This window comes from Pristis pectinata, chromosome 8 (genome assembly GCF_009764475.1).
Source record: "Pristis pectinata isolate sPriPec2 chromosome 8, sPriPec2.1.pri, whole genome shotgun sequence".
Lineage (NCBI taxonomy): Eukaryota > Metazoa > Chordata > Chondrichthyes > Rhinopristiformes > Pristidae > Pristis > Pristis pectinata.
The window spans coordinates 85,619,120-85,642,441 of record NC_067412.1 but is presented as its reverse complement, the minus strand read 5'-3'; the positions used below and the strand labels follow the sequence as shown (position 1 = coordinate 85,642,441).

General features: G+C 37.7%; 1 protein-coding gene across 3 annotated transcripts in view; it reads right to left on the bottom strand.

The window, feature by feature from the left end:
* Positions 1–23,322, bottom strand: part of LOC127573621 (nuclear protein AMMECR1-like) — a 156,056-nt gene that overhangs the window by 38,402 nt on the left and 94,332 nt on the right. For all 3 annotated transcript variants that reach the window (XM_052022006.1, XM_052022008.1, XM_052022007.1), the window contains one exon: positions 11,195–11,305. In XM_052022006.1, the coding sequence (XP_051877966.1) occupies positions 11,195–11,305 (111 nt within the window). The remainder of the gene's footprint in view (positions 1–11,194; positions 11,306–23,322) is intronic.

Genomic DNA, 23,322 nt, shown 5'->3' with positions numbered 1-23,322 from the left:
AACTGCTCCAGTTACATAAAGAAATTAAATGCAGATTTTAAAAAATAACTTAGAATTATTCAACCCAATTTGGCGGAAATCATAATAATGCAAATTTGTAGCATATATCAGCAGTGAAGTAGGTGGGCAAGAGACAAGATGACAAGCTATATTAAAAGCAGATTTCCTCTCATTTCCAAGGTATTATAATTTAATGGAACAGAACTGCAGCTTAAGATAGATATTCCCGATGCTCATGAGCTCTCTGATGGTACTGGTTTTCATTTTCAAAGGACTGAGTATTCTCACCATCATTATGCCAAGAATGGGAAATACTCTGCAAGGAAACTAGGGCTACCTTCAATGCAGCAGAAGAGGCGTGACATTTCAATGACATTTTTAAAATTAATGATTTAGCTACAATAAACAGGGCCAGATTATTTACTCTGGTATGAAGCAAGTAGCAGGTGAGTCAACGTGATATAATCAAAAAGACACAAAGGGAAAGGCTTAAGAGATTGTGTTCTATAAAGAGGATTGCTAGAGAATGCAGTGATTCCCTCCTCTTTACCCCCACAACCAAGTATGGTAAAGGCAGATGTAATTGCAGGGTTTAAGGAAAATGATCAAAACATTTAAATCAAAGATAAAACCAGAGCTTTGGGGTTGGTGTTAATGGTGGTGGTGGGCCATTGGGTGGGTGAGGATGATGCTGTGCAAAGAGAAAAGGACATTTGCATTCAAGATGCCAAAAGCTAATATATAGTTAACTGACATTTATGCAACAGACATCACCCACATTTTGAAGTGTCAACATCTATTCTCTCTAGCTCTTGCACATCATGACTACACTGTACAGCACACATGATGCATCACAGCAACTTTCAAAAAATTTCCAGACATCAATACATAAGTGCCTTGTTAATATCCTGGAACTTCCTATCTTTGTTGGTCCTCCATCACCACAATGACTAAAGCAATTCCAAAAAATAGCCCACCACCATCTTCAGGACAACTAGGGATATGTGTCAGATCAAAACAAAATAATGGAATCACACAGAAATTCAGCAATTGCAGCTAACCTGTGCTTGTATCAGAACTGGTCATTTCTGTAGGTTATCCATCTGTAACATGAGTTTTTAATCTCAGCACTGATACTGCCTGATTTGCTGGGCATTTCCTATAGTTCTGACCAGCATTTTGCAGCTTTTATATGTCCCTTTGATTGTATCCTATTTTGATGTCCCTCATTGATCTATCAACCAAATAGCTTCTTCAATAGGTTATCACCATGGCAACCTTCGCCTCACCCTTTTGCAGATATTAGAACATAACTGAACAGTACAGCACAGGAGCAGGCCCTTTGGCCCACAATGTTATGCTAAACTAATTAAACACCTAACTAATCCCTTCTGTTTATACAATGCCCACATCCCTCCATTCTCTGCACATAATATGCCTATCTAAGAGCCTCTTAAAAGCCTCCATTGTATTTGCCTCCACTACCACCCCTTGCAGTGCATTCCAGGCACCTACCACTCTGTAAAAAAAAAACTTACTCCACACATCTCCTTTGAACTTACCCCCTCTCACCTTAAATACATGCCCTCTAGTATTAGACATTTCAACCCTGGGAAATATCCTCATGTCCTATCCATCCTTCTCCAATCCTCTCCAGTATTTTAAAATGAACTTGTTTTCTCTTTCTCAGTTCTGATGAAGTCTTTGACCCAAAGCATTAACCATTTCTCTTTTCACAGATGCTAACTTACCTGCTGAGTATTGCCAGCACTGTTTTTGTTTCAAACTTCCAGCATCTGCAGTTCCTCCACCCCACCCCATCATTGCCAACTGGCTTTGTTCTTATCTCAAGAATTAAAGAAAAGCCATAGAAAATTAAATCATACACTGACCTATTTTAAAGAACGACAAAAATTGAAAAACTAAAATTCAAATGCTGTTAAGCAGCAAGATTTCAGAAGCAGTGATTTGAAAGCTGCAATAAACCATATGTACCCTTTCACCATTCCTTCTATTGCAATTCAAAAGTTAAATATTTTTTAATCTTGCAAAGCTCTTAAGTAGAAATTACCCAATGCAATCTTTTGCCCCTTTGGTTTTAGCCATTCCTCTTCTTTTTTTGAGGGGGGGGGGCGGAATTTACAACCACAGCCGTGTTGACTTGTTTCAAGAGGTGAGAGATGCAATCCTAGACCATAACTGTTACTTGAGTAAAGCCACATTTTCGTTGTATCAAAATGCTAAAATATTAAAAAGACTTGCATTTCAATAGTACATTTCATAACCTCAGCATGATTCAAGTGCCTTAGAGACAGACTAAAGTGATTCTACGTTAAAAGCATTCACTGCTGGAATAATTTACTTTACAGTTGAAGAACAACATTCATGGAATTTCAAGAGTTACGGAGAAGTCCCTTGGGAAACAAAACTTTTTTTATAAAAAGGTATAAATATTTTCTAGGATGTGGGCACCGCTAGCATTTATTGCCCACTCTAATTGTTCTTGAGAATTTGTTGATAAAACACCTTGAACCACTTCATTCCTTCTGAAGAAGGTACTTCTGCATTGCAGTTGGTTAGCATTTTCCAGGATTTAGACCCAGTGACAAAGAAAGAACAGTTGTACATTTCCAAATGAGGGTGATGCGGTTTGTGTGTGCCTGGTACCCTGCTACTTCTTGATGACTGTGGTTCCAGATTTGGGATGTGCTGGCAGGACCAGCTTCGTTGGTGGCCGTAGTGTATTTTGTACATGGCACACTGCAGCCATGGTGCTCTGGTGGTATAGAGAGTGAATGGGTGCCCATCAAGTGAGTTGCTTTGCCCTAGATAGTGCACCTTCGAGTGTTAGAGTTGCAGTCATCTAGGCAAGTGTAGTATATTCCATATTCCTGAATTGTGCATTGCAGATGCAGCGAAAGCTTTGTGCCACTAGGAAGAGTCACCAGAAGTACACAGTCTCTAACTCATTCCTATAGTTAGAAGATCTGTGGCTGGCTCAGTTAATTTTCTGGTAGATGGTGACCTCCTGGGGGCTTGAACAATGTCATTAATGTCAAGCACAGGTAGTTAGATTCTCTCTTATTGGAGATGGCCATTACCTGGCAATTCTGTGGGGTCAAATGTTATTGTTGTCACTGTTTGTGAAACAAATTTAACTAGTAGCTTTTCCCATCCAACTAAAATCTGAAATTATGGCAGAGGCAGTAAAAAGTGGACAGAGTTGGAGGAATGCAATGTCTCTTGTAGAGTTACAAGGTTAGTGACAGCTACATGAAGAATGGGCAAACCCCCGTGGGATTTGAATTAAAATTTTAAAACCGAGATGTCATAGGACTGGAGGCCTATACAGGTCAGTGCGCACAGGTGTGACGGGTGGGTAGGACTTATGGCAGCAAAGTGTTTTCTTACAGCTTTTGCAGAACAAGTTCTTAAAATAATTTTCTATTTACAAGAATTGGTTACAAGCCATTAGTTGAATAATCTTTCCTGGTCAGCAATGGAGCTGAATTTTGGAAAAGGTGTAGAATGTGCAGCCACTATTACAATGGTGAGTTTAGAGCTACCAACCAAGGATGAATTTCCAGACAAATGTTAATTTTAAAAAGTGACCTTGTCTAAGTAGGAAATAGAAGATCAGAAGTTAATCAACACTTTTGTTTTAAAATTAAAATCATAAAATACATTTGCCAAAAGAAATGAACAAAGTACTCGAGTGAAGCCTGACCAAAGCACAACTTGTGTTGATTATCTTTTTCAAAATATTCAACTATAATTCTGGGTCTCTTTCACCTTCATCCCAAGCCATTTCATCACCTCATATCCATACATTTCCCCTTCCCGATGTGAAAATTAGCCTGCATTAAATTTCACTCACCACTGAACAACACATTTCTTGATTCCAGAGTAGCCTCTTCCAGTTACACCTCTCCTACTTGTTTGGAATCAAGTGCAAGACTGACACTTCTGCAATGAGTTTCCAAATCTAAACCATTTATTGTGAGAAACAGTAGTAGCTTCTGGATCAAACCAAGATTCAGTTAGTACAAAATAGACCACATATATAGAATCATAAAAACAAAAAAAAACTGCAGATGCTAGATATTTAAAGATGTATAAGAAAATAGAATGTCTGTATGTCCCATGCATAGCTCAGTAATGAAACAACCTAGAAACTTGAAATTTTGAATAAGTCTATCATTAGGATGTACACTACACTTGGCTTTTCTAAACTACCACACAGGAGGCCTTCCATAGCCTAAAGGGGGTCTAATTTTAATTTTCCCCACTGAAAATTCAGGAGATTTTCTTCAGATCTATTTTTGAGGTACTAAATATAGGAGAGGACCTGACCCAAGTACTTGTCTCCCTGAACCACAAAGAGAAACTGAAAATTTGTGAACCAAGTTTCTGTGGGAGATAGCTATGATTTAACCCAACTAGACGAATACATCCAAGACAAAGAACCAAGTTTAGTGAGATACCAAAGAAACGTTTTAGATACTATTACAGAGGCTGTTTACAATGATTAAGAATCAGTTTTCTTGGATGCTTCTGTGGGATGGGAAGAGCTTTCCTTATTGAATTACTTTTAGCTAAAGTTTGAAGACAAAGCACGATTGCCCTGGCTGTGGTATGATCATGCATTGCTTTAAAACTTTTGACGGGGCAAAAATTCCCTTTAAATTTGACAAATGTAGAGACTCCAATGTGTAACATTGGTTGGGAACTGCAAAGGAAAAAAATTTAAAAGGTTCTAAACTTATTGTCTGGGATGAAGGTACAATGACTCACAAAGCAGCTACTGAATAATTAGATCTTAGACACAATAATAAATTAATGGAAGGTGTTATTTCAGTGCTAGCTGGAGATTTGTGCCAAATGCTACAATTCCACAGACCCTAAAGTCTGTACTAAAGCATATATTTGGGAAAAATGCTAAACAGTTACACTTGAAAAACCAATATGCGACTGCATTTGACAGGCAATCCATCTGCAAAAGAGTTTGCTTCAAAATTTACTCAAATTGGGAAAAGGGGAAATTAAACAAAGACTCAACAGAAATGATTTTGATGAAAAACTTGAGCCGAGTTATTACATCACTTCATGATCTGTTACAAGCTGTTTTCCTAAACACCACTCAACACCATTCAAATTACCAATTGTTGCATGAAAAAGCAATTTTAGTACCTAAAATGTTATTGTGCAAGCCATGAGCAAAGACATTCTTTCGAAGTTTCCCATACAACCTGTACAATACAAGTCTATTGACAGTGTGACAGACATTGATGAGGCTATACATTTTCTTGTAGAATTTTTAAACTCTGTCACAACCTAGGATGCCATCACATAATGTTGAATTAAAAGGAGCTCCAACTGTGCTGCTCACAAATTTGGATCCATCAATACTATACAATGATAAAGTTAAAAAATTACTACCACATGTAATTAAGGCTACAATAATGACTAATTATGCTATTGGGGAAAATGTTCTCATCCATCAGATACCAATTATCCCATCTGATCTACCTTTTCAATGAAAGCAACTTCCATTCTCTGTACAACTTAGTTTTACAAGGAGCATTAACAAGGCACAAGGACAAATCAGTAAAAGTTGTTGGCCTTAATCTTGAAACACAATGCTTTTCTTGTGGTCAGCTATGTGTTGGTTGCTTCAATAGTAGAGATAAAAATAATCTATACATGTTCACATTGGATTAAAAAAAGTGTATACCAAAGCACTTCAACAATGAACTCGTACATAGGTAGTTAAAGAAAACTGTATGTAATTTTTGTATACATATTTTCAGCATGTTTTGAGGGTTAAACTACATAATTTTAACCCAATTATATTATTCATGGAATTATATACAAGTTAGATTTTATTTCATTTACAAGGAGTGCTGCAAAACCCAGTTGCATGGAGATAAATGCAAACATCATGATTGCCAGCATAATAACCTGAACAATGCCAGTACAGAGGCTAGTCTGAAATAAAAAATGCTGGAGATACTCAGCAGGTCAGTCAGTTTCTGGAGGGAGAAACAACACTTAAGGTTGATGACCTTTCATCAAAACTGCCATTCTGGGGAGGAAGAGAGCAATAAGAATAAAGGAGAGAAGAAACAAACACAGAAGAGTGAAATTCAGAACATACCTATTGGTGGAAACCCAAAATAAAAGGGAATGCTGGATGCAGTAAGCAGATTATTAGCATTTGTGGAGAGAGCTAATATTACAGGTGGATGACCTTCCATTAGAACTGGCCAGTTCCAATATGAAGAGGAAACTTACCCAAAGTTGTCGAATTCAAAAGAGTTCTGAGGGCTGCAATATATATAGATGCAAGATAAGGTGCTGTTCCTCAAGCTTATATTGGCCTCCTACACTGTTCCAACAAAATCCAAAAGGAGGGGTCAGAATGGGAGTGGAACTGAGAATTAATGAATGTGACAGACAGGCAACTGGAAGCTGAGCTTCATTCTGCGGACTAAACATGGGCGACCGCTTTGCAGGACATCCTATCTTGTGTTTGGTTTCTCTAACATTCGAACATCAAACGCAGTACACTAAATTGGAAGTGCAAGTTAATTGCTGCTTCACCTGGAAGGACTGTTTGGGACTGTTCAAAGGTCATTGAGCTGAAACGTTCATGGTGTTTCCCACTCCACAGACACTGTTTGCCCTAACCAATATTTTCACATTTTTTATTCTTACAAGCCCAAGTAGCACAAGCATGCCATAGTCATGACAGTATAACAAAATTCAGATAATCCAATCCAATTACTTGAAAACACCAATGATCCAACACTTGGCTTACTGGATTTCATTTCCTACATTTCTTTACATTCACCAGGACCATTTCGACCATTCCCTTTAAACACCAGGGCCCCATTTCCTGCGTTCTCTTCAAATACACTGGGCCCCATTTCCCAGGACTCCTTTTAAGCACACCAGGTTCATTGAAAAAATATTTAACTGAAAAGTAATTTAAAGAGTAATATCCAATAGTCTGGAAATCTGCTAGTGTACCAAGTGACTGGATTATCAGTTTTATTATATTTTAGTCAATGGAAATTAGATAGGCTGCCCACAATATTATCCCTTTTCTACAACAAAAAAAAACATTATACCATGTGAGCAGAGAAGTTTGAAGGCAATCACTTTGTCATCATATTGGTACTGACAGCCTGTCTGCTGGAACAAACCAAAATAAATTCCATAAATTGCCTACACTTGCTATTCAGCTTAAAATACTTGGATAATATACTTACTGGTTAAACAAACAGAAGCCACTCGACATGGCAAAATACTGAAACAGCCCAACGGTACAAAGTTGGATCAAGGCTACAAGAGCTTTAACATACCTTAAGAAGATGACTCCATAAAGTTACAGGACAATTAGATGAAACAGCCCTTCATTTTGTCATGATGCACCATTTGTGAATGATGCAAATTTCCAGGTTTACCCCAGAGTTTGGATATTTTGCCAGAACTAAAAATGAAAGAATTCCAGAATTTATGTAGTTTCAAGAGTCTCTGTCCACAGTTCTGTCAACTACCCAAGATCAAAGATACATAAAGTACAGTTTTGCAAAAAAATACTAAATATGGCTACAATTTTTTGCAAGGACCCAACAATTTACAATTCAATTTACACCTAGAATAAAGCAGCATCATACCAGCTGAATGCCTCCAGCTTCAATTTACTCAAGGAACATGCACATACACATATGTGCAAGTCAGTATGTAGTTCATTCATGCAGCTACAGGACCACTGGACAAACTCAGGAACAAATTGGCAGTATAAATATTCATTGTCTGAAACCACACGTTTAAGGAATTAAATAGCAGAGCACCTTTTCAGTTTCTATTTTGTTCACATCAAGAGAATATAGATCTATAAGCTGTGCTACTAAGTTACAACCAGGTAATAATAGGAGCCTTCCAGGCTTACTCAATTTACGAATGATTTAACTTTAACATTTTACCAGAGAAAAAGTCTTTTACTCGCTGCAGGTGGCAGCAATGCAAAAGACATTCCAATAATCAGTTCACAATTTTGTAATCAAAGCAAAATTAAGACATTTGACATTTAAAAAAACCTTGACTAAAGGAATGCAATTATATCATTCTGCAAAATAAAAAAAAGCCTCAGAGGCAAGATGACTGAATGGCAACCAACCTTTACAATTGCAATTCTAATGCCATTTGAGTGTCATGTTAGATGTGGTTTTTTTGGCTGCTGCTGCCTGAAGCCAACCACCCAAAGGTATAGCCAAACCCCTTTCAATAGTCTTTCTAGATGCAATTTGACAGCAGTTAGTCAAATGGAGGCAGACGTTTGTGGAGACCAGATTCAAACATATACTGAAAATAATCTTCTTGTATCACTGTGAAAGTTAGTATCAGCGGCCAAGATAAGAAATGCTTTTGTTTTTATTAAAAAGCTCATTTTATGACCTGCTAGGAATTTGCCATAAGTACTTGAATCAATTAATTTTGATTGCTATAGAAAAAAAGATATTTATTTCAACTGCATAACTGGAGGATTACAAAAATTAAATGCATTTAATGGTTGACATACCATACAAGCAACCAAGTGCCAGCTGATTTCACAAAGCATCTGCATTCCCATGATAAAAGCTATTTGCAATTTACAGTGCAGAATTTTATTATTTTTGGTACACTTTCACAAAGATTTCCAGTGGCTAAACAATGCCCAAGATTTCAAGTAAAGTTCTTCCATTTATCATATTTGCAGCTTAACATGAGAAATTCTGTTAAAATACTGCCCAGACTTTAAGATTACAATTAAAATTTACCTTTCTCTTTTATGCACAGTTCTAGCTCTCCATGTTCAAGAAAGCATACACTTTGAAGAGCAGACACTCATCTCCCAATAGCATTTTGTAACTATCCAGTGAAATATGCAACAACCCAAGTTTCTGACAGAAATATAGGCCAGATGCAACCAACAGATAAAGAAGAGGAACATTGCTATTAAAAAGAGAGAGCTATGTACATCAACCCACATTTATAGATTTTGTTTTATTTGGCTTGTAGTTCCATCAAAATCATTTATTAAAATCAGAAGAGGCTAATTTAACATGACTAATGAGATTCTTCTTTACAGATTTGGACTCCATCATACAACTGGGCATTTTGAATTTTTAAATATTCATCTTTGGTATATTGGTGTCATCAGCAAGTCCAGGATTTAATTATAATCACTATTTTCCAAGAGGATGGTAGAAAACTACTTTACACAGAATAATACAGCACTGGACAGGCTATTTGGCCCACAAAATTGTACTGATCCGGATGCCAATATATACTAAATGTCCTCCTCCTGTGTATCATCCATCTCTCTCCATTCCCTTTATATTCACGTGTCTATCTAAAAAGCCTCAAACTCCACCAAACTGCTTGCTTCCACTGCTACCCCTGGTAATCCATTCCAGGTATCTACCACTGTGTTAAAAACTTGCCCCTCACGTCACCTTTAAACTCCCACCCCCAACCTTAAAAGCATGTTATCTGGTGTTTGACATTTCTACCTTGAGGAAAAGACTATCTATGCCTCTCATGATTTTAAAAACTTCTATCAGGTCTCCCCTCAGCCTCTGGCCCACTAGAGAGAACAGCCCAAGTTTGTCCAATCTTTCCTTGTAGTCCATACCCTCTAATCCAGGCAGCATCCTGGTGAACCTCTTCTGCACCCTTTCCACAATCTCCACATCCATCCTATAATGGGGCAGTGAGAACTGCATGTGATACTCCAAGTGTGGTCTGACTGAAGTTTTACATAGTTGCAGCCCGATTTCCTTACTCTAATACTAAACACCCCTACCAATGAAAGCAAGCATGCCATGCACCTTCTTTACCATCTTATCCACTTGCATAACCACTTTCAGTGAACGATGGACTTGGACCCCAAGATCCCTCTGTATTTCAATACTATTAATGGACCTACCTTTGACTGTATACTTTCTTTCATTTGACCTCCCAAAGTGCAACACTTTACACTTGCCTGGATTAAGTTCAATCTGCCACTTCTCTGCCCATATCTGTAACTGATCTATGTCTTTGATAGTCCTTTACACTGTCCACAACTCAACCAATCTTGGTGAAATCCACAAATTTGCTAATCCACCCATCTACATTTTCATTCAAATCACTGAATATGCAATTTTGAAAAAAAAATACAAAACATTGGCACTGGAATTCAATTTTCTCCCCCAATTATACACTTTCAATAGATGCTTAATGATCTCCAGAGTGAAGGATTAGAGTCATCATAATTTAGAAGAAATATCTAGAGTTCTTAACTACTCAATCTGTATATTGCAGTAATTGAGACAAACCCTATTCCTTCAATCAACATTGGATTTTAATGAAGCAAACCACATTTAAATACATCTTTCAAACTACTAAGACTATCTGTATTATCAATTTTCTTCCCCATGTAACATGAGTAAATGTTGTCAAAAGCAAAAGGCAGCTGTTTTGGGGAGAATTAATGGGCCAAACTGTAGCCTTCTGAGTTAAATTAGCATTATGCACTTTTAAAGAACAATGATGACAGTAGCTACTAGAACTTCAGTACTACAACTTTCTGTACTGAGCCTACCAAAGATCTCCAGAAGGAAACACCAATGCAACTGTGAAGAGTCTCTGGTTAAAAAGAAACATTTTGCTTTCACAACATGCAACTATGCTCAAAATACCAGATCACTGCAGGTCATTAATTAGTTAATTCCATGATTACAGGCCATTTCCAGGTAATGACTGGGTTCCGTTTTTACAGATGTCCTTAAATCTATTTTGTCCGTAATTCGGAAGATACACAAAAAAAACCCAAAATCACTCAATATGGTAACCATACATCTGCAGCATCATAATGAATGGCATCAAAAGCATATAACCCTCATAAGACATTTGAATTGAATGATATTACAGAAGCACATTCTTAAGTAGGGGATGTCCATAAACCTGATGTTCTTAACCCGGGGCGGCCTGTATGTATTACATGAGTATTACCCTGACCACCTAAAAGATCAGCTACCTGACAAATTTCCTTTCTTGACAGAAAATACAGTTTTAAACCAATGTACTGATGTGAGCATGCTTGAAAACACTCCCGTTGAAACAATACAGAAAGAGTAAAAGATAAACTCTCTGCATAACTCACCTGGTAAGAGTGTACTCCCTGAGTCCTGAATGCAAGTTCATGGCAGAAAATGTACCTATGCATCCTCGCAACCGCTTATCACGGCCAATCTTCCATGTCACAAATAATGGGCTGGAAAGTAAAATGAGGGCATAAGCACTAGGGTAATAAATGCTATCTGAACAAATTTTATCTCTAAAGCAAAAAACCTGTTTACTTTTCTGCCCAATGTCAGAATAAAACTTTGAAGCAGTAATGGATAGTGATTTCTCTCTTTTTGATAAAGATTTTACAATACACATTTAAAGTTCAAAATACCAGTGCAAGTTATGCAATACAGTTACATTACCATTTTAAGGAAGTAGAAGCAACAGCTAGAATTTATTTAAAAATTTGTAAGTTTACAACCTATAGATAAAAGCATGCCATAAAGTACTAATAATGATGATGCATACATAATAGCATATGCTAGGCAGCTTAACTCGGAGATACAGATGTGAAACATTGTTATGTCTAACCACAATGGAAATTTGTATAATCATGTTAAATTAAGTTAAAGGTATACATGTTTGGTTGCAGTTCCAAGGTATTGATTTAAACATCACAAGTTTATATTACTTTTTTGACATTGATGTTCAATAGTTCTCATCATGATAGAATATAATCAATGCAATTTGCTGCATCTGCTATATTTTCCTTTTGGCTTAGTCTCTGTATTTACCTTAAATCCCTTTACCACCGTAAGGGATTCCATCAGAACATCCCTTAACATTCTGAACACAATGGAATACAAACCAAGTTCATGAACCCACCATCAGAATATAACCTGCAAGTTACTGCATGGTTTTAGTGAATCCATGCTCCGTCATCTAGGTATACCCGACAGATGGAAGAAGATACTTCGACATTTGTGAGGCATTTAGACAGACATTTAAACAGGCAAGACATAGAAGGATACAGTCCTAACGTGAGTAAATAGGATTAGTGCAGATGGACAAAATAGTTGGCATGGATGCAGTGGGCTCAAGGGCCTGTTTCTGTGCTGTACGACTCAACTCTGTGAAAGCCCCGGGACTCTGTACATTAGATGCACAATTTCTGAAATCTAGCACCTTTGAGATAAAGATTATTTCATTTTTTTTAAAAAAGATGTTTATGTGTACTTTGATGCAAATCACGTTGCTCCACCACATCTAATTTCTCGCTGGAAGTATTCTGAATTGTCTTTTTCAGATACAAAGGATATTACCAACCTCCACATTGAACCATAAAACTGCAAGGCAGTAACAAGGAGAAACAGGAGGAGGCCATTCAAGCCCACAAGCTAGCTCCACCATTGAACAGGACCACAGCTGATCTGACATTCGTCAAGTCCACATTACTGCTCCTTGCCCTGACCATTGATTCTCTTACCGATTAGGAACTTATCTATTTCAGCCTTAAATAAACCCCAAGAACTCTATCCCTACAGCTCTGTGGCAAGGAGTTCCAAAGACTCTCAATTCCCAGAGAAATTCTTTTTCATCTCTCTTAAGTGGGGGGGGGGGGGGGGGGGGGGGGGGGAACACTTATTCTGAGACCATGCCCTCTGCTTCTGGACTCACTCATGAGAGCCATTACTTTTCTCAAGTATTTATCTTGTTTAGTCCCCTTACATTTCAATAAGATCACTTCTCATTCTCCTAAACTCCAATGAGTCCCAACCTGTTTGACCTTGTAGGCCAATCATACCTTGGTTCATTCTAGGTTCCTTCTTTTAAACATCTCCAATGAAATGTTTCTCCTTAACGAGGGGACCAAAATTGTTCAGAATGCTCCAAATGTGGTCTCACTATTGCCTTATAGTGATGCCATCCAGCATAGATAAGCCCATGCATTCTACTGCATTTGTAGCTTAGTATGTGCAGTAAATTTATGGTACTACTTTAAAAATCAGACACCATTCAAGAAAATTTATTAGTTTCTGGCACTGTATGGTGTATGCATTAAACTGCATTGCAGAAGTAAAACAAACTGCGGATTTTGATTTCAACTATGCACAATGAAAGGATTGATCCTAATGTCTACAGTATTCAGTTGTTTATTATTTGAATTACATTAACTTTATTTTACTCATTCAAAATACTTCAAATGAGTTATCACACTACAGGGTTTGAGAGCAGTTTATACCATTAATACTTTAGAATCCGAGAGTGCTTGGCTGATAACTATATCAGAGAAATTTGTTGAGACAAAACAGCATATCCAGAACATTCATTGGTTGTTAAAACGATATCCACCAAGGAATGGGTATTCCAAAAAGGTGGGCAATTACATTTCATAACTTTGTCACATTTCCTTAGTCATTCAGTCCACACCAGGTCTCTCAGAGTACATGCATTCTCCCACTTATTTCCCTGTAATCTATTCTCTGACATACTGTGGCATGCAAAAGTTTGGGCACACCTGGTCAAAATTTCTGTTACTGTGAATAGCTAAGCAAGTAAAAGATGACCTGATTTCCAAAAGGCATAAAGTTAAAGATGACACATTTCTTTAATATTTTTTAGTAAGATTACTTTTTTATTTCCATCTTTTACAGTTTCAAAATAACAAAAAAGGAAAAAAGGGCCCGAAGCAAAAGTTTGCGCATCCTGCATTGTCAGTACTTAGTACCACCTTCTTGGCAAGTATCACAGCCGGCTACAGAAAGTGTTCACAAGCTAAGTCTTTCAATTCTTGTTTGGGGGATTTTCACCCATTCTTCCTCGCAGAAGACTTCTAGTTCTGTGAGATTCATGGGCCGTCTTGCATGCACTGCTCTTGGAGGTCTATCCACAGATTTTCGATGATGTTTAGGTCAGGGGACTGTGAGGGCCATGGCAAAACCTTCAGCTTGTGCCTCAAGGTAGTCCATTGTGGATTTTGAGGTGCGTTTAGGATCGTTATCCTGTTGTAGAAGTGATCCTCTTTTCATCTTCGGTTTTGTTTTTACAGATGGTGTGATGTTTGCTTCCAGAATTTGCTGGTATTTAATTGAATTCATTCTTCCCTCTACCAGTGAAATGTTCCCCGTGCCACTGGCAACAACACAAGCCCAAAACATGATTGATCCACCCGCGTGCTTAACAGTTGGAGAGGTGTTCTTTTCATGAAATTCTGCACCCTTTTTTCTCCAAACTTTCTTAAGTCCTCACCACAAAATTCAGCATCAGAAGTTTGCAAGGGAACATCTAAACAAGCCTGATGCATTTTGGAACCAAGTCCTGTGGACTGATGAAGTTAAAATAGAACTTCTTGGCTGCAATGAGCAAAGGTATTTTTGGAGAAAAAAAGGGTGCAGGATTTCATGAAAAGAACCCCTCTTCAACTGTTAAGCACGGGGGTAGATCGATCATGCTTTGGGCTTGTGTTGCAGCCAGTGGCACGGGGAACATTTCACTGGTAGAGGGAAGAATGAATTCAATTAAATACCAGCAAATTCTGGAAGCAAACATCACACCGTCTGTAAAAAAGCCGAAGATGAAAAGAGGATCGCTTCTACAACAGGATAACAATCCTAAATGCACCTCAAAATCCACAATGGACTACCTCAAGAGGCACAAGTTAAAGGTTATGCCATGGCCCTCACAGTCCCCTAACCTAAACATCAAAAATCTGTGGATAGACCTCAAAAGGGCGGTGCATGCAAGACAGCCCAAGAATCTCTTAGAACTAGAAGCCTTTTGCAAGGAAGAATGGGCAAAAATCCCCCAAACAACAACTGAAAGACTCTTAGCTGGCTACAGAAAGCATTTACAAGCTGTGATACTTGCCAAAGAGGGTGTTACTAAGTACTGACCATGCAGGGTGCCCAAACTTTTGTTTCGGGCCTTTTTCCCTTTGTTATTTTGAAACTGTAAAAGATGGAAATAAAAAAGTAATCTTGCTTAAAATATTAAAGAAATGTGTCATCTTTAACTTTATGCCTTTTGGAAATCAGGTCATCTTTTACTCGCCTAGCTATTCACAGTAACAGAAATTTTGACCAGGTGTGCCCAAACTTTTGCATGCCACTGTATGCCCATTAACATTCTACTGCCACTCATTTACCTACACCATGGATAATTTATAGTAGCCAATAAGCTGAGCAATCAGCACATCTTTGGGGATAATGGAGGAAATTGGAGCGCTCATGGAAAAACCCAGGCAGTCAAAAAGAAAGTTCAATTGCCTAGGTCAATAATTGAACCTTTATTCCAGTAGCTGTGAGACAGCTACACTACATACAGCGCCTCTGTGCCACCTAGTTAATTTGCCATCTTGATTCTCAAATCAAGCTTTGCCCCGGAGATATACATATAGGTTCTAGGATCACACTGTTTTAATCAGTTGTACATTCCACACAAAAAATTGCTCTAGTCACTATAAAACAAATAATGGCAAAGTACTAAAATTACACAATATTTTACAGTGTATTCTAATCTACTAAACCTTTTCATACATTTAAAACAGAGGAAACAGGTGCAGAAGTTGCCCAATCAGCCCTTTGAGCCAGTTCCAGCATTCAAGATCATGACTGATCCATTCTTGACCTCAGTGCTACTTTCCTGCTCTTGTCCCACATCTTGACTTCCTTGCAGTTCAACTATCTGTTTAATCTCCATCTGGATTTGGTGATTCCAGAGTTCTCTGGAGCAGAGAATTCCAACCAGTCACAGCCTTCAGAAGCAATTTCTCCAGCCTTGAATGGGTAGCCCTTTATTCTGAAACTATGCCCTCTTCTTTTAGATACTCCCAGAGGGAAAACATCCTCTAAATATCTATCCTGTCATTACCCATCCTAAACTCACATTTCAATAAGTTCATCTCTCATTCTTCTACACTTCAATAGCAAAAGCCCAATCTGTTCAACTTCTTTTCATACATCAACACCTTAATCACAGGAATCAACCAAGTGAACCTTCTCTGCGTAAATATTTCTTCCTTACGTATGGACCAAAACTGTTAGCTGTACTCCAGGTAGTTTCATCAGCACCCCATAAAGTTGCCCTCAAAACCTCCCTATTTTTATACTCCATATCCTTTGCAATAAAGGCCAGCATTCCAATAATCTTCCAAATTAGTTGCTGTAACTGCTCGCTTTATTTTGTTGTGCGTATAGAATCCCAGAACCTTTTGCACCATATTTTGTCTTATCCACTTTAATAATTTGCTCTCTGTTCTTCTTTCCAAAATGGACAACCTCACAGTTTCCCATATTATACTTAGTCTGCCGACTTCTTGCCCATTCACTGAACCTATCCAAATCCCTTAGCAGGATGTGTGTTCTCACAGCTTGTCAACCCTCCCATAACCAAACTTGCTACAGTGCACACAGTCCCTTCATCCAAGTCATCAATAAAGATAACGTATAGTTGAGGCCTCAGTATGGATTTCTGTGACAGTCCACTGATGACTGGTTGTCCATCCATAAATGACCCATTTATCCGAACTGTGTTTTCTGGAAACTCTTCTTTCTATGCCAATATATTACAGCCAGCCCTATGTTTAAGTATTTCTTTACTTTTTAATTTGAGAATGAGACTCAAGTCATTTAACTTGAAAAGAAATTTAACAGGGAAAAAAAAACTAGTTCTAAGAATAGCTGCCAAATCAAGCGTATGCATCAAAAACAGCAAAATATTCTGCACCCTGGAATTCATAGAAGTTATTTGTTTTATTTGGCAAAGCTGCAAATAGTGTGAAAATAAACTTAAACCATCAATGGATTTAGAAGGCTGAGTAAATCTTAACAAAGTGACTGATCCCTGGGAAATTTTATCTTGATATCATAGTACATGAACAAAATTCTGTGCAGAATTCCAGCTTAGGAAATTCCTCAATGAGCAAGTCACTAAGTAATGAATGTAAAAGTATTAGAAATTCAATATGACAAAGTGGTCATTTTCAGCCAACCAAGAATTTAAACCAGAGTTCCCACAACTACCTAATTAAGAAAGAAATGAATCACAGAATTTAATTTTGCTGCTTCAATGCTGACCATCAAAACTTAGAAATCCAAACAGCAAGTTAGCATATTCCTGACGAACCAGTTAGACACAGGTGGTGTAGTGAGATTCCCAGAATCCATTATATTCTCCACCCTTGACCATGTTTACTCTCCATCTGCATCTTCATTTCCTGCCTTCACTCCCCAATTATTCATTGCCATACACCAACAAAATATGAATTTGTTTGAACAATTTTTTTCATTCACATTTAGTCAGCTATTTGACTGAAAATTTCAAAGGCAAATATGATTTTAGTTAATCACCCCGTTCTGTCTCATCAGCATGTGTCATTTTATGCCTAAAGCTAGAGTTATGACACACTAGAGCATCTCCGATTATGCTATAATGCATTATTGTGGCATTAGTAACGTGGAGTAGATAAAGCAGAGGGAAAATGTGAATGCAACAAAAGGAAATACAAGAGCACAATCCAATTAGTTTATCCACATCCCAATTAGTGAATTGTGACTGTCATGCTTCACCTCTTACAAAATGATTCTTTTTCCTTAACTCCCATTTGGCCAATAAATCTGCAGGTGCACCTCTCAAGCGAAATGTAGATACTATTTATTACAATTCTATTTCATTATGTTGCTGCTGTCCTACCTTCCAGAAGGGCTGGTTTAATCTACTGATTTCCAGCCATCTTTATTTCCAAAGCTAGCTTGGATTTATTCAGTTAGTTCCTACTGTCTCAGAAGCCAAGTTCCAAGGATTGAGACTCTGATTATATTAATTAATTACTGCCTGCCCGATGCCAAAATTAATGCTCAGGCTGTATTAATATAGTTAATTCATGGCTGCCTGCCTTCTTCAAACCCTGATTTAATTCACTAAAGCTACTTTTTAAAAGAACAAAGTACAAATGAATCACAATATGTTTTACACTAAAATGGTAAGAAAGTTTGTCAAGCATTCAGCTGTGACTGGTTAAAGCAAAGTAGAAAAAGTTATACAAGGAGGTGTTACGAACCAGCAACAAAAGAAACACACAGAGTCATGATTCAGTGTTAAAAACTATTTTATTAATCACTACTTATGATAATAAGAAAAATAAAAGTAAAAATGTTAGTATGTTAGAATTCAAAAATGTTAAACCTTGAACATTAACCCCAAAAACCAAACTCCTCGTGTGTGTGTGTGGCAAAGTCCCAAACTCCAAGTCCAGGAATGGTTCTTAAAGTTCAGTTCCGCAAGCCATAAGGTGAAACATGAGCAAAGGCTTCTTCAACAACCACCGTTGACTGAAGATAAGACGTAGATATAGAGAAACATAGAGAGAATAATTACGAAGTCCAAATGTTCCACGATGGAACCCAAACAACACCTCAGTGTTGACTCGGTAGTGACTTCCTCACTCCGAAAAGCACCCGAATCATGGTCGTCCACACAAATACCAGTTTCCTTCTACAGGTCAGCAACAAAGTGAACTCCACCGGATTACTTCCAATTTCCATACATGGATTTCAATAGCAGACACAGTTATTGTTTCTCATCCATCGATAGAGAAACTAGCAGGCTAGTGTCTCTCTCCCTTTCCTCTCTCTCTCTCCCTTCGACTTAACTCTTCAACAACGTCATTACGTCCGTTATCTTGTGTTGACGTAAGCACGCCACCCCCCCCCCCCCCCACACACACCTAACTCTATCTTAAAGGGACATTCACTGAGTCCGTAACAGAGGGTTGGAAGTAAAAGTGTGCATGAATTAAAAGCAATATGCATACATTACCTTTGAAATAAGTGCAAGTCAATAGTGAGGCAAAGTGAATGCAAAACAGTATTGGTCAATTTCATATCACATGGGGAAATGAAATGGGGAGTCTTCAAATGAAGGAATGGCAGGGAGTGGAAGAACGGGATTCAGCTCCCCATTCTGAAGTTATACTTGTGTATAATAGTTCTCATTTATATTCAAATAATTAAAAAGTTAATGAGAAGCAGAGCTTGATGTCAGGCATTTCTTTGCAATGCAGGAAGATCTGGATTGTGCAAAACACACAGCACATCACTGTTAGAAAGGGAGAACTAAGGTGACAAATTAGTGTTAAAATGGAAAACACCAAAAATGATAAGAAATGTCATAAAAAAGCCTGACAAATGTTGCCCATGGAGTATCATCTTTTTTCTTGCAGCAAGAATTTTTAAATAAGTAAGTTTTCTCAGATTTCAGGAACAGAACAAATTCTGAACCTCATTAGAATATAACAAAAACTAAAGCAAAACGTTGGAAATGCTTCAAGTCTGACCAAAATAAAAACAAGCGACAGGAAAGAGCATTTGAGGAAGGATCAACGTTTCACTGTCCCCATGCCATGGTGGACAGATTGAATGTTCTAATAACCCCCAGAACCTGTGATGGTGGGGACTTCTGTTCCCACCAAGTTCAACCATTCTCAGTTAGTCCGAGGAGGAACAGACACTGGTTTTCAGCTTAGGCACAGGACAAACGAGACGGTCCTACTGAAAAAAAGTGTTACAGAAACAGCAGTGGAGAGTCACAATGGTGAAAGCCTAACAAAACCCACAGGCACAAAGACTTAAGTGCTCAACACCAAGACAAAATACAATGTTCAAAACAGGAGAGCTAATAAAGTGACAAAGATGAGACATCAAGTCAACAAAAAGAGCTAAAAAACTCGAGTGAAAGAACCAATTGGAAAACCATTGAAAATCATTGAAAATGTCTTGCCAGAACACTGTCCAAACTGCAAGCAAGCAGTTGCTATTTCAGGCCCATGATTTGTAGGACAGGGATTAAAATTGGTTCAAAATACCAATATTTTTGCAGGCAACATTTTCCTTTCAGAATTTCATGCTAAAACAAATCAATAAGTGGCATTTAGTTTTTTTCCCCACCAAAATTACATCATGAAATACATTACCCCTTCTAATTATACAGATTTCAAATCTATACTGCCACTTCTACTTCATCTTGCTCTGAAAATTCACAGGAAAAAGATAAATTTCAAAAGCAATCTGAAAAGCATTATCCACAACATGATTACGATGCATCAAGATAGTTCATCTTGAATAGTTTCATTTAATGCTTTGCTCTATGAACAAGATTATAATATTACCAGCTTCATATTAAAGCGGTTTTCCCCTAGAGATCCAGCAATCTTCTCCCAACGGTGCAAAAGGAATCTTCATTTCAAAATAGGAATGATGTACATACTTAAATCTTTCCTTACTTCACTCACACAACAGAATGTGTAAAAATTAGAGTATTACATTATTGGAGGGTGGCATTCAGCCCATCAAATTTATGGCAGTTGTTATGATGGGCAGTCCATTGTGGCAGCTCCCCCACTCTGCTCTGATCCCTTTTTTTTCCCAAATATTTATCTAATTCCTTCTGAAGATTACAACTGAATCAGCATCCCAAATCCTCAGTGCACTCTGTAGCTGAACCATTTAGAACTGTTACTCCTTATGTTCGTGTCCTTAGGTTACCAACCCTTCAATTTTTGGGAACAGTTTCTATTTACTACATCCAAACTCATGATTTTAACCACTTTGATCAAATTGCATTTTAGACATCTCTGCTCCAAGGGATGCTTTAAATTGGAGAAACTATCCAGGTGTAATTCCTCATCCCTGGAACCATGTTAGTGACTCTCTTCACCAAACCATGTGTTCTTCCTAAAATCCAATTCCCCGGACTCTTGTTTTGAAGAAACTGTCGTTCAAGAGGAGCAGGCAAATCTTTCTTGGAAAACAGTCAGGTCAATTTCATTATGTATCTGTCCACATTAAATGCTGCAACAAATACTGGGCTATTCATACACTCGTTCCCAAACTACAGAAAAAAATTACCTCAAATAAGGATCTTCAGGACAGTAGTGTATCAACACATTTTGGATATCTAACACTAAATCATTCCCCTAAGGATACACCAACTGTATCACAGCTAATAATCTCATCTTTTCATCTCAATTTTGTAGAAGTCTATAACCTTTTACACAAATTTTACCCTATTATATATAAAAATAAAACTCTACAGTCCAAGCATCAGTAAAACAAAAAGATGGACTTAAAGTCAAATATGAAATTGTGATTTTAGTTGGGGAGTACATCTTTGCTTGCAGTGATTTAGTAGTGAATGAACTTTTTGCACAGTAAAGTCTAATACAGCAGCAACCATTCAATTGTAAAAGAGAAAAGCAACTGTTCTCCAGGCACGGTAATAATAAATACACTAAACAGAAGCATCAAGGAGAAGCTGCACTATTAATACTAATAAAGTCACATTTCTTATCGTCTGGGAGCTAATTCAGGTTCAATAAATGATTATAAGAACTTCTTATGCAGGCTAAGAGATAATTAACAGGTAGAACCAATGTGAAAAGATGTCAGTTTGTGTCATGTAAGAAAGTTTTCAATGATGCAGAGGTAAAGCCACACCAAATGTGCATGTGACCTAAAGTGTAAAGGTGATGATGTATTAGTATTTTTTTAAAAAAAAGATAGCTTAGATACAATGTGGTCATTCAAATATCAGCATTAATAAACAAGCTACCCCAAGAGTGATACTTCAGGAATTGATACATTACTATCACTAATTTCTTTTGGCCAATTTCAGTCCTAATAACTTAAGAATGACACATTAGAAAGTTAAATACTGTGTTACGAGTCAGGTTGCTATTTGGTGAATGTTCCTTTAAGGCACCTGGACAATAGAGTCGTCGTGTGTGTGTGTGGTGTGATCAAGACATCATGGATGAAGAACAATAGCTGTGTCTGTCACTACAATCCACGTATGGATTTTTGGAGCAAACAAGTGGAGTCCACTTTGTCATTAACCTGTAGTGGGAAACAGGTATTTCTGTGGGTGGCCTCATATCGAATGCTTTTCGGGGTGGCAGATACTTCGGAACAAAGCAATGGAGATCATCAGTGATTGTGTCGTATGGGTTCCATCATGGAACATGTGGATTTCGTAATTTCTCTCTATATTCTCTCTACATTTTCTCTTCAGTCAACGGTGGTTTTGCAAAAGCCTTTGCTCACGTTTCACCTTATGACTTGCTGAACTGAACTTTGAGAACTATTCCTAGACTTGGGTTTGGGAATTTGCCACACACACTTCAAGTTTAGTTTTGGGGTTAATGTTTAATATCTAACATTTTTACTTTTCTTATTATCATAAGTAGTTATTAATAGTTTTTAACACTTGTACATGACTCAGTGTTTCTGTTGTTGCTGGTACGTAGCAACTGACACTAACTTAACAGGCCATTTAAACCTACAACATCAAAAGTTGCATTAATCAGTGAAAATACAAACCCAATCCAAAAGAAGGAAAAAAAAAGGGGGGCTGGGGGAGGAGCGATTATATTTTGAAAACAAACATGAGAAGACAGTTCAAACCAAGCAAATTCAAATAATTTCTCCACAGCTTTCTTGCATTTAATAATATGTATGTTTGTACCAAATGTAGATGCTCATTGCACATAGATAAAATGAACTTAAAGTTTGAGGACAAGGAGAAAACACACATATTGTATACCAACCAGTTATAAATTTCATCATGCTGAAATTCAATACAAATAGGGAGGCATGTGTACCAAAGGTTAAAGTTCAAATTACTAAAAATGAACAAACCACTTTGTGCATGAAAAGCTGTGCTTTACGAATCTTTCAGAAGTTCTTTTGAAGAGGTAATCATAAGGGTAGATGAGGGTAGGGCAGTTGATGTTGTTTATTTGGACTTTAGCAGGGTCTTCGACAAGGTCCCGCATGGTAGGCTGGTCTGGAGGGTTGGGTCCCATGGAATCCATGGAGAGTTAGTTGGGAGGATTCAAAATTGGCTCGGAGTTAGGAAGCAGGGGGTGGTGGTTGAAGGTCGTTTCTCAGAAATGGAGGCTGATGACTAGTGGTGTGCTGCAGGGGTCAGCATTGGGACCCTTGTTATTCATTTATGTAAATGATTTGGATGCGAATGCACAAGGCTTGATCAGTAAGTTTGCAGATGAAAACATGGTATTGCTGATAGTGAAGGTTATCATAGATTATAGGGGGATCTTCATCAGTTAGGGATATGGGCTGAGAAGTGGCAAATGGATTTCAATACAGATAAATGTGAGGTGATGTATTTTGGAAAGTCAAATGAGCGTAGGACTTGTACTATGAATGG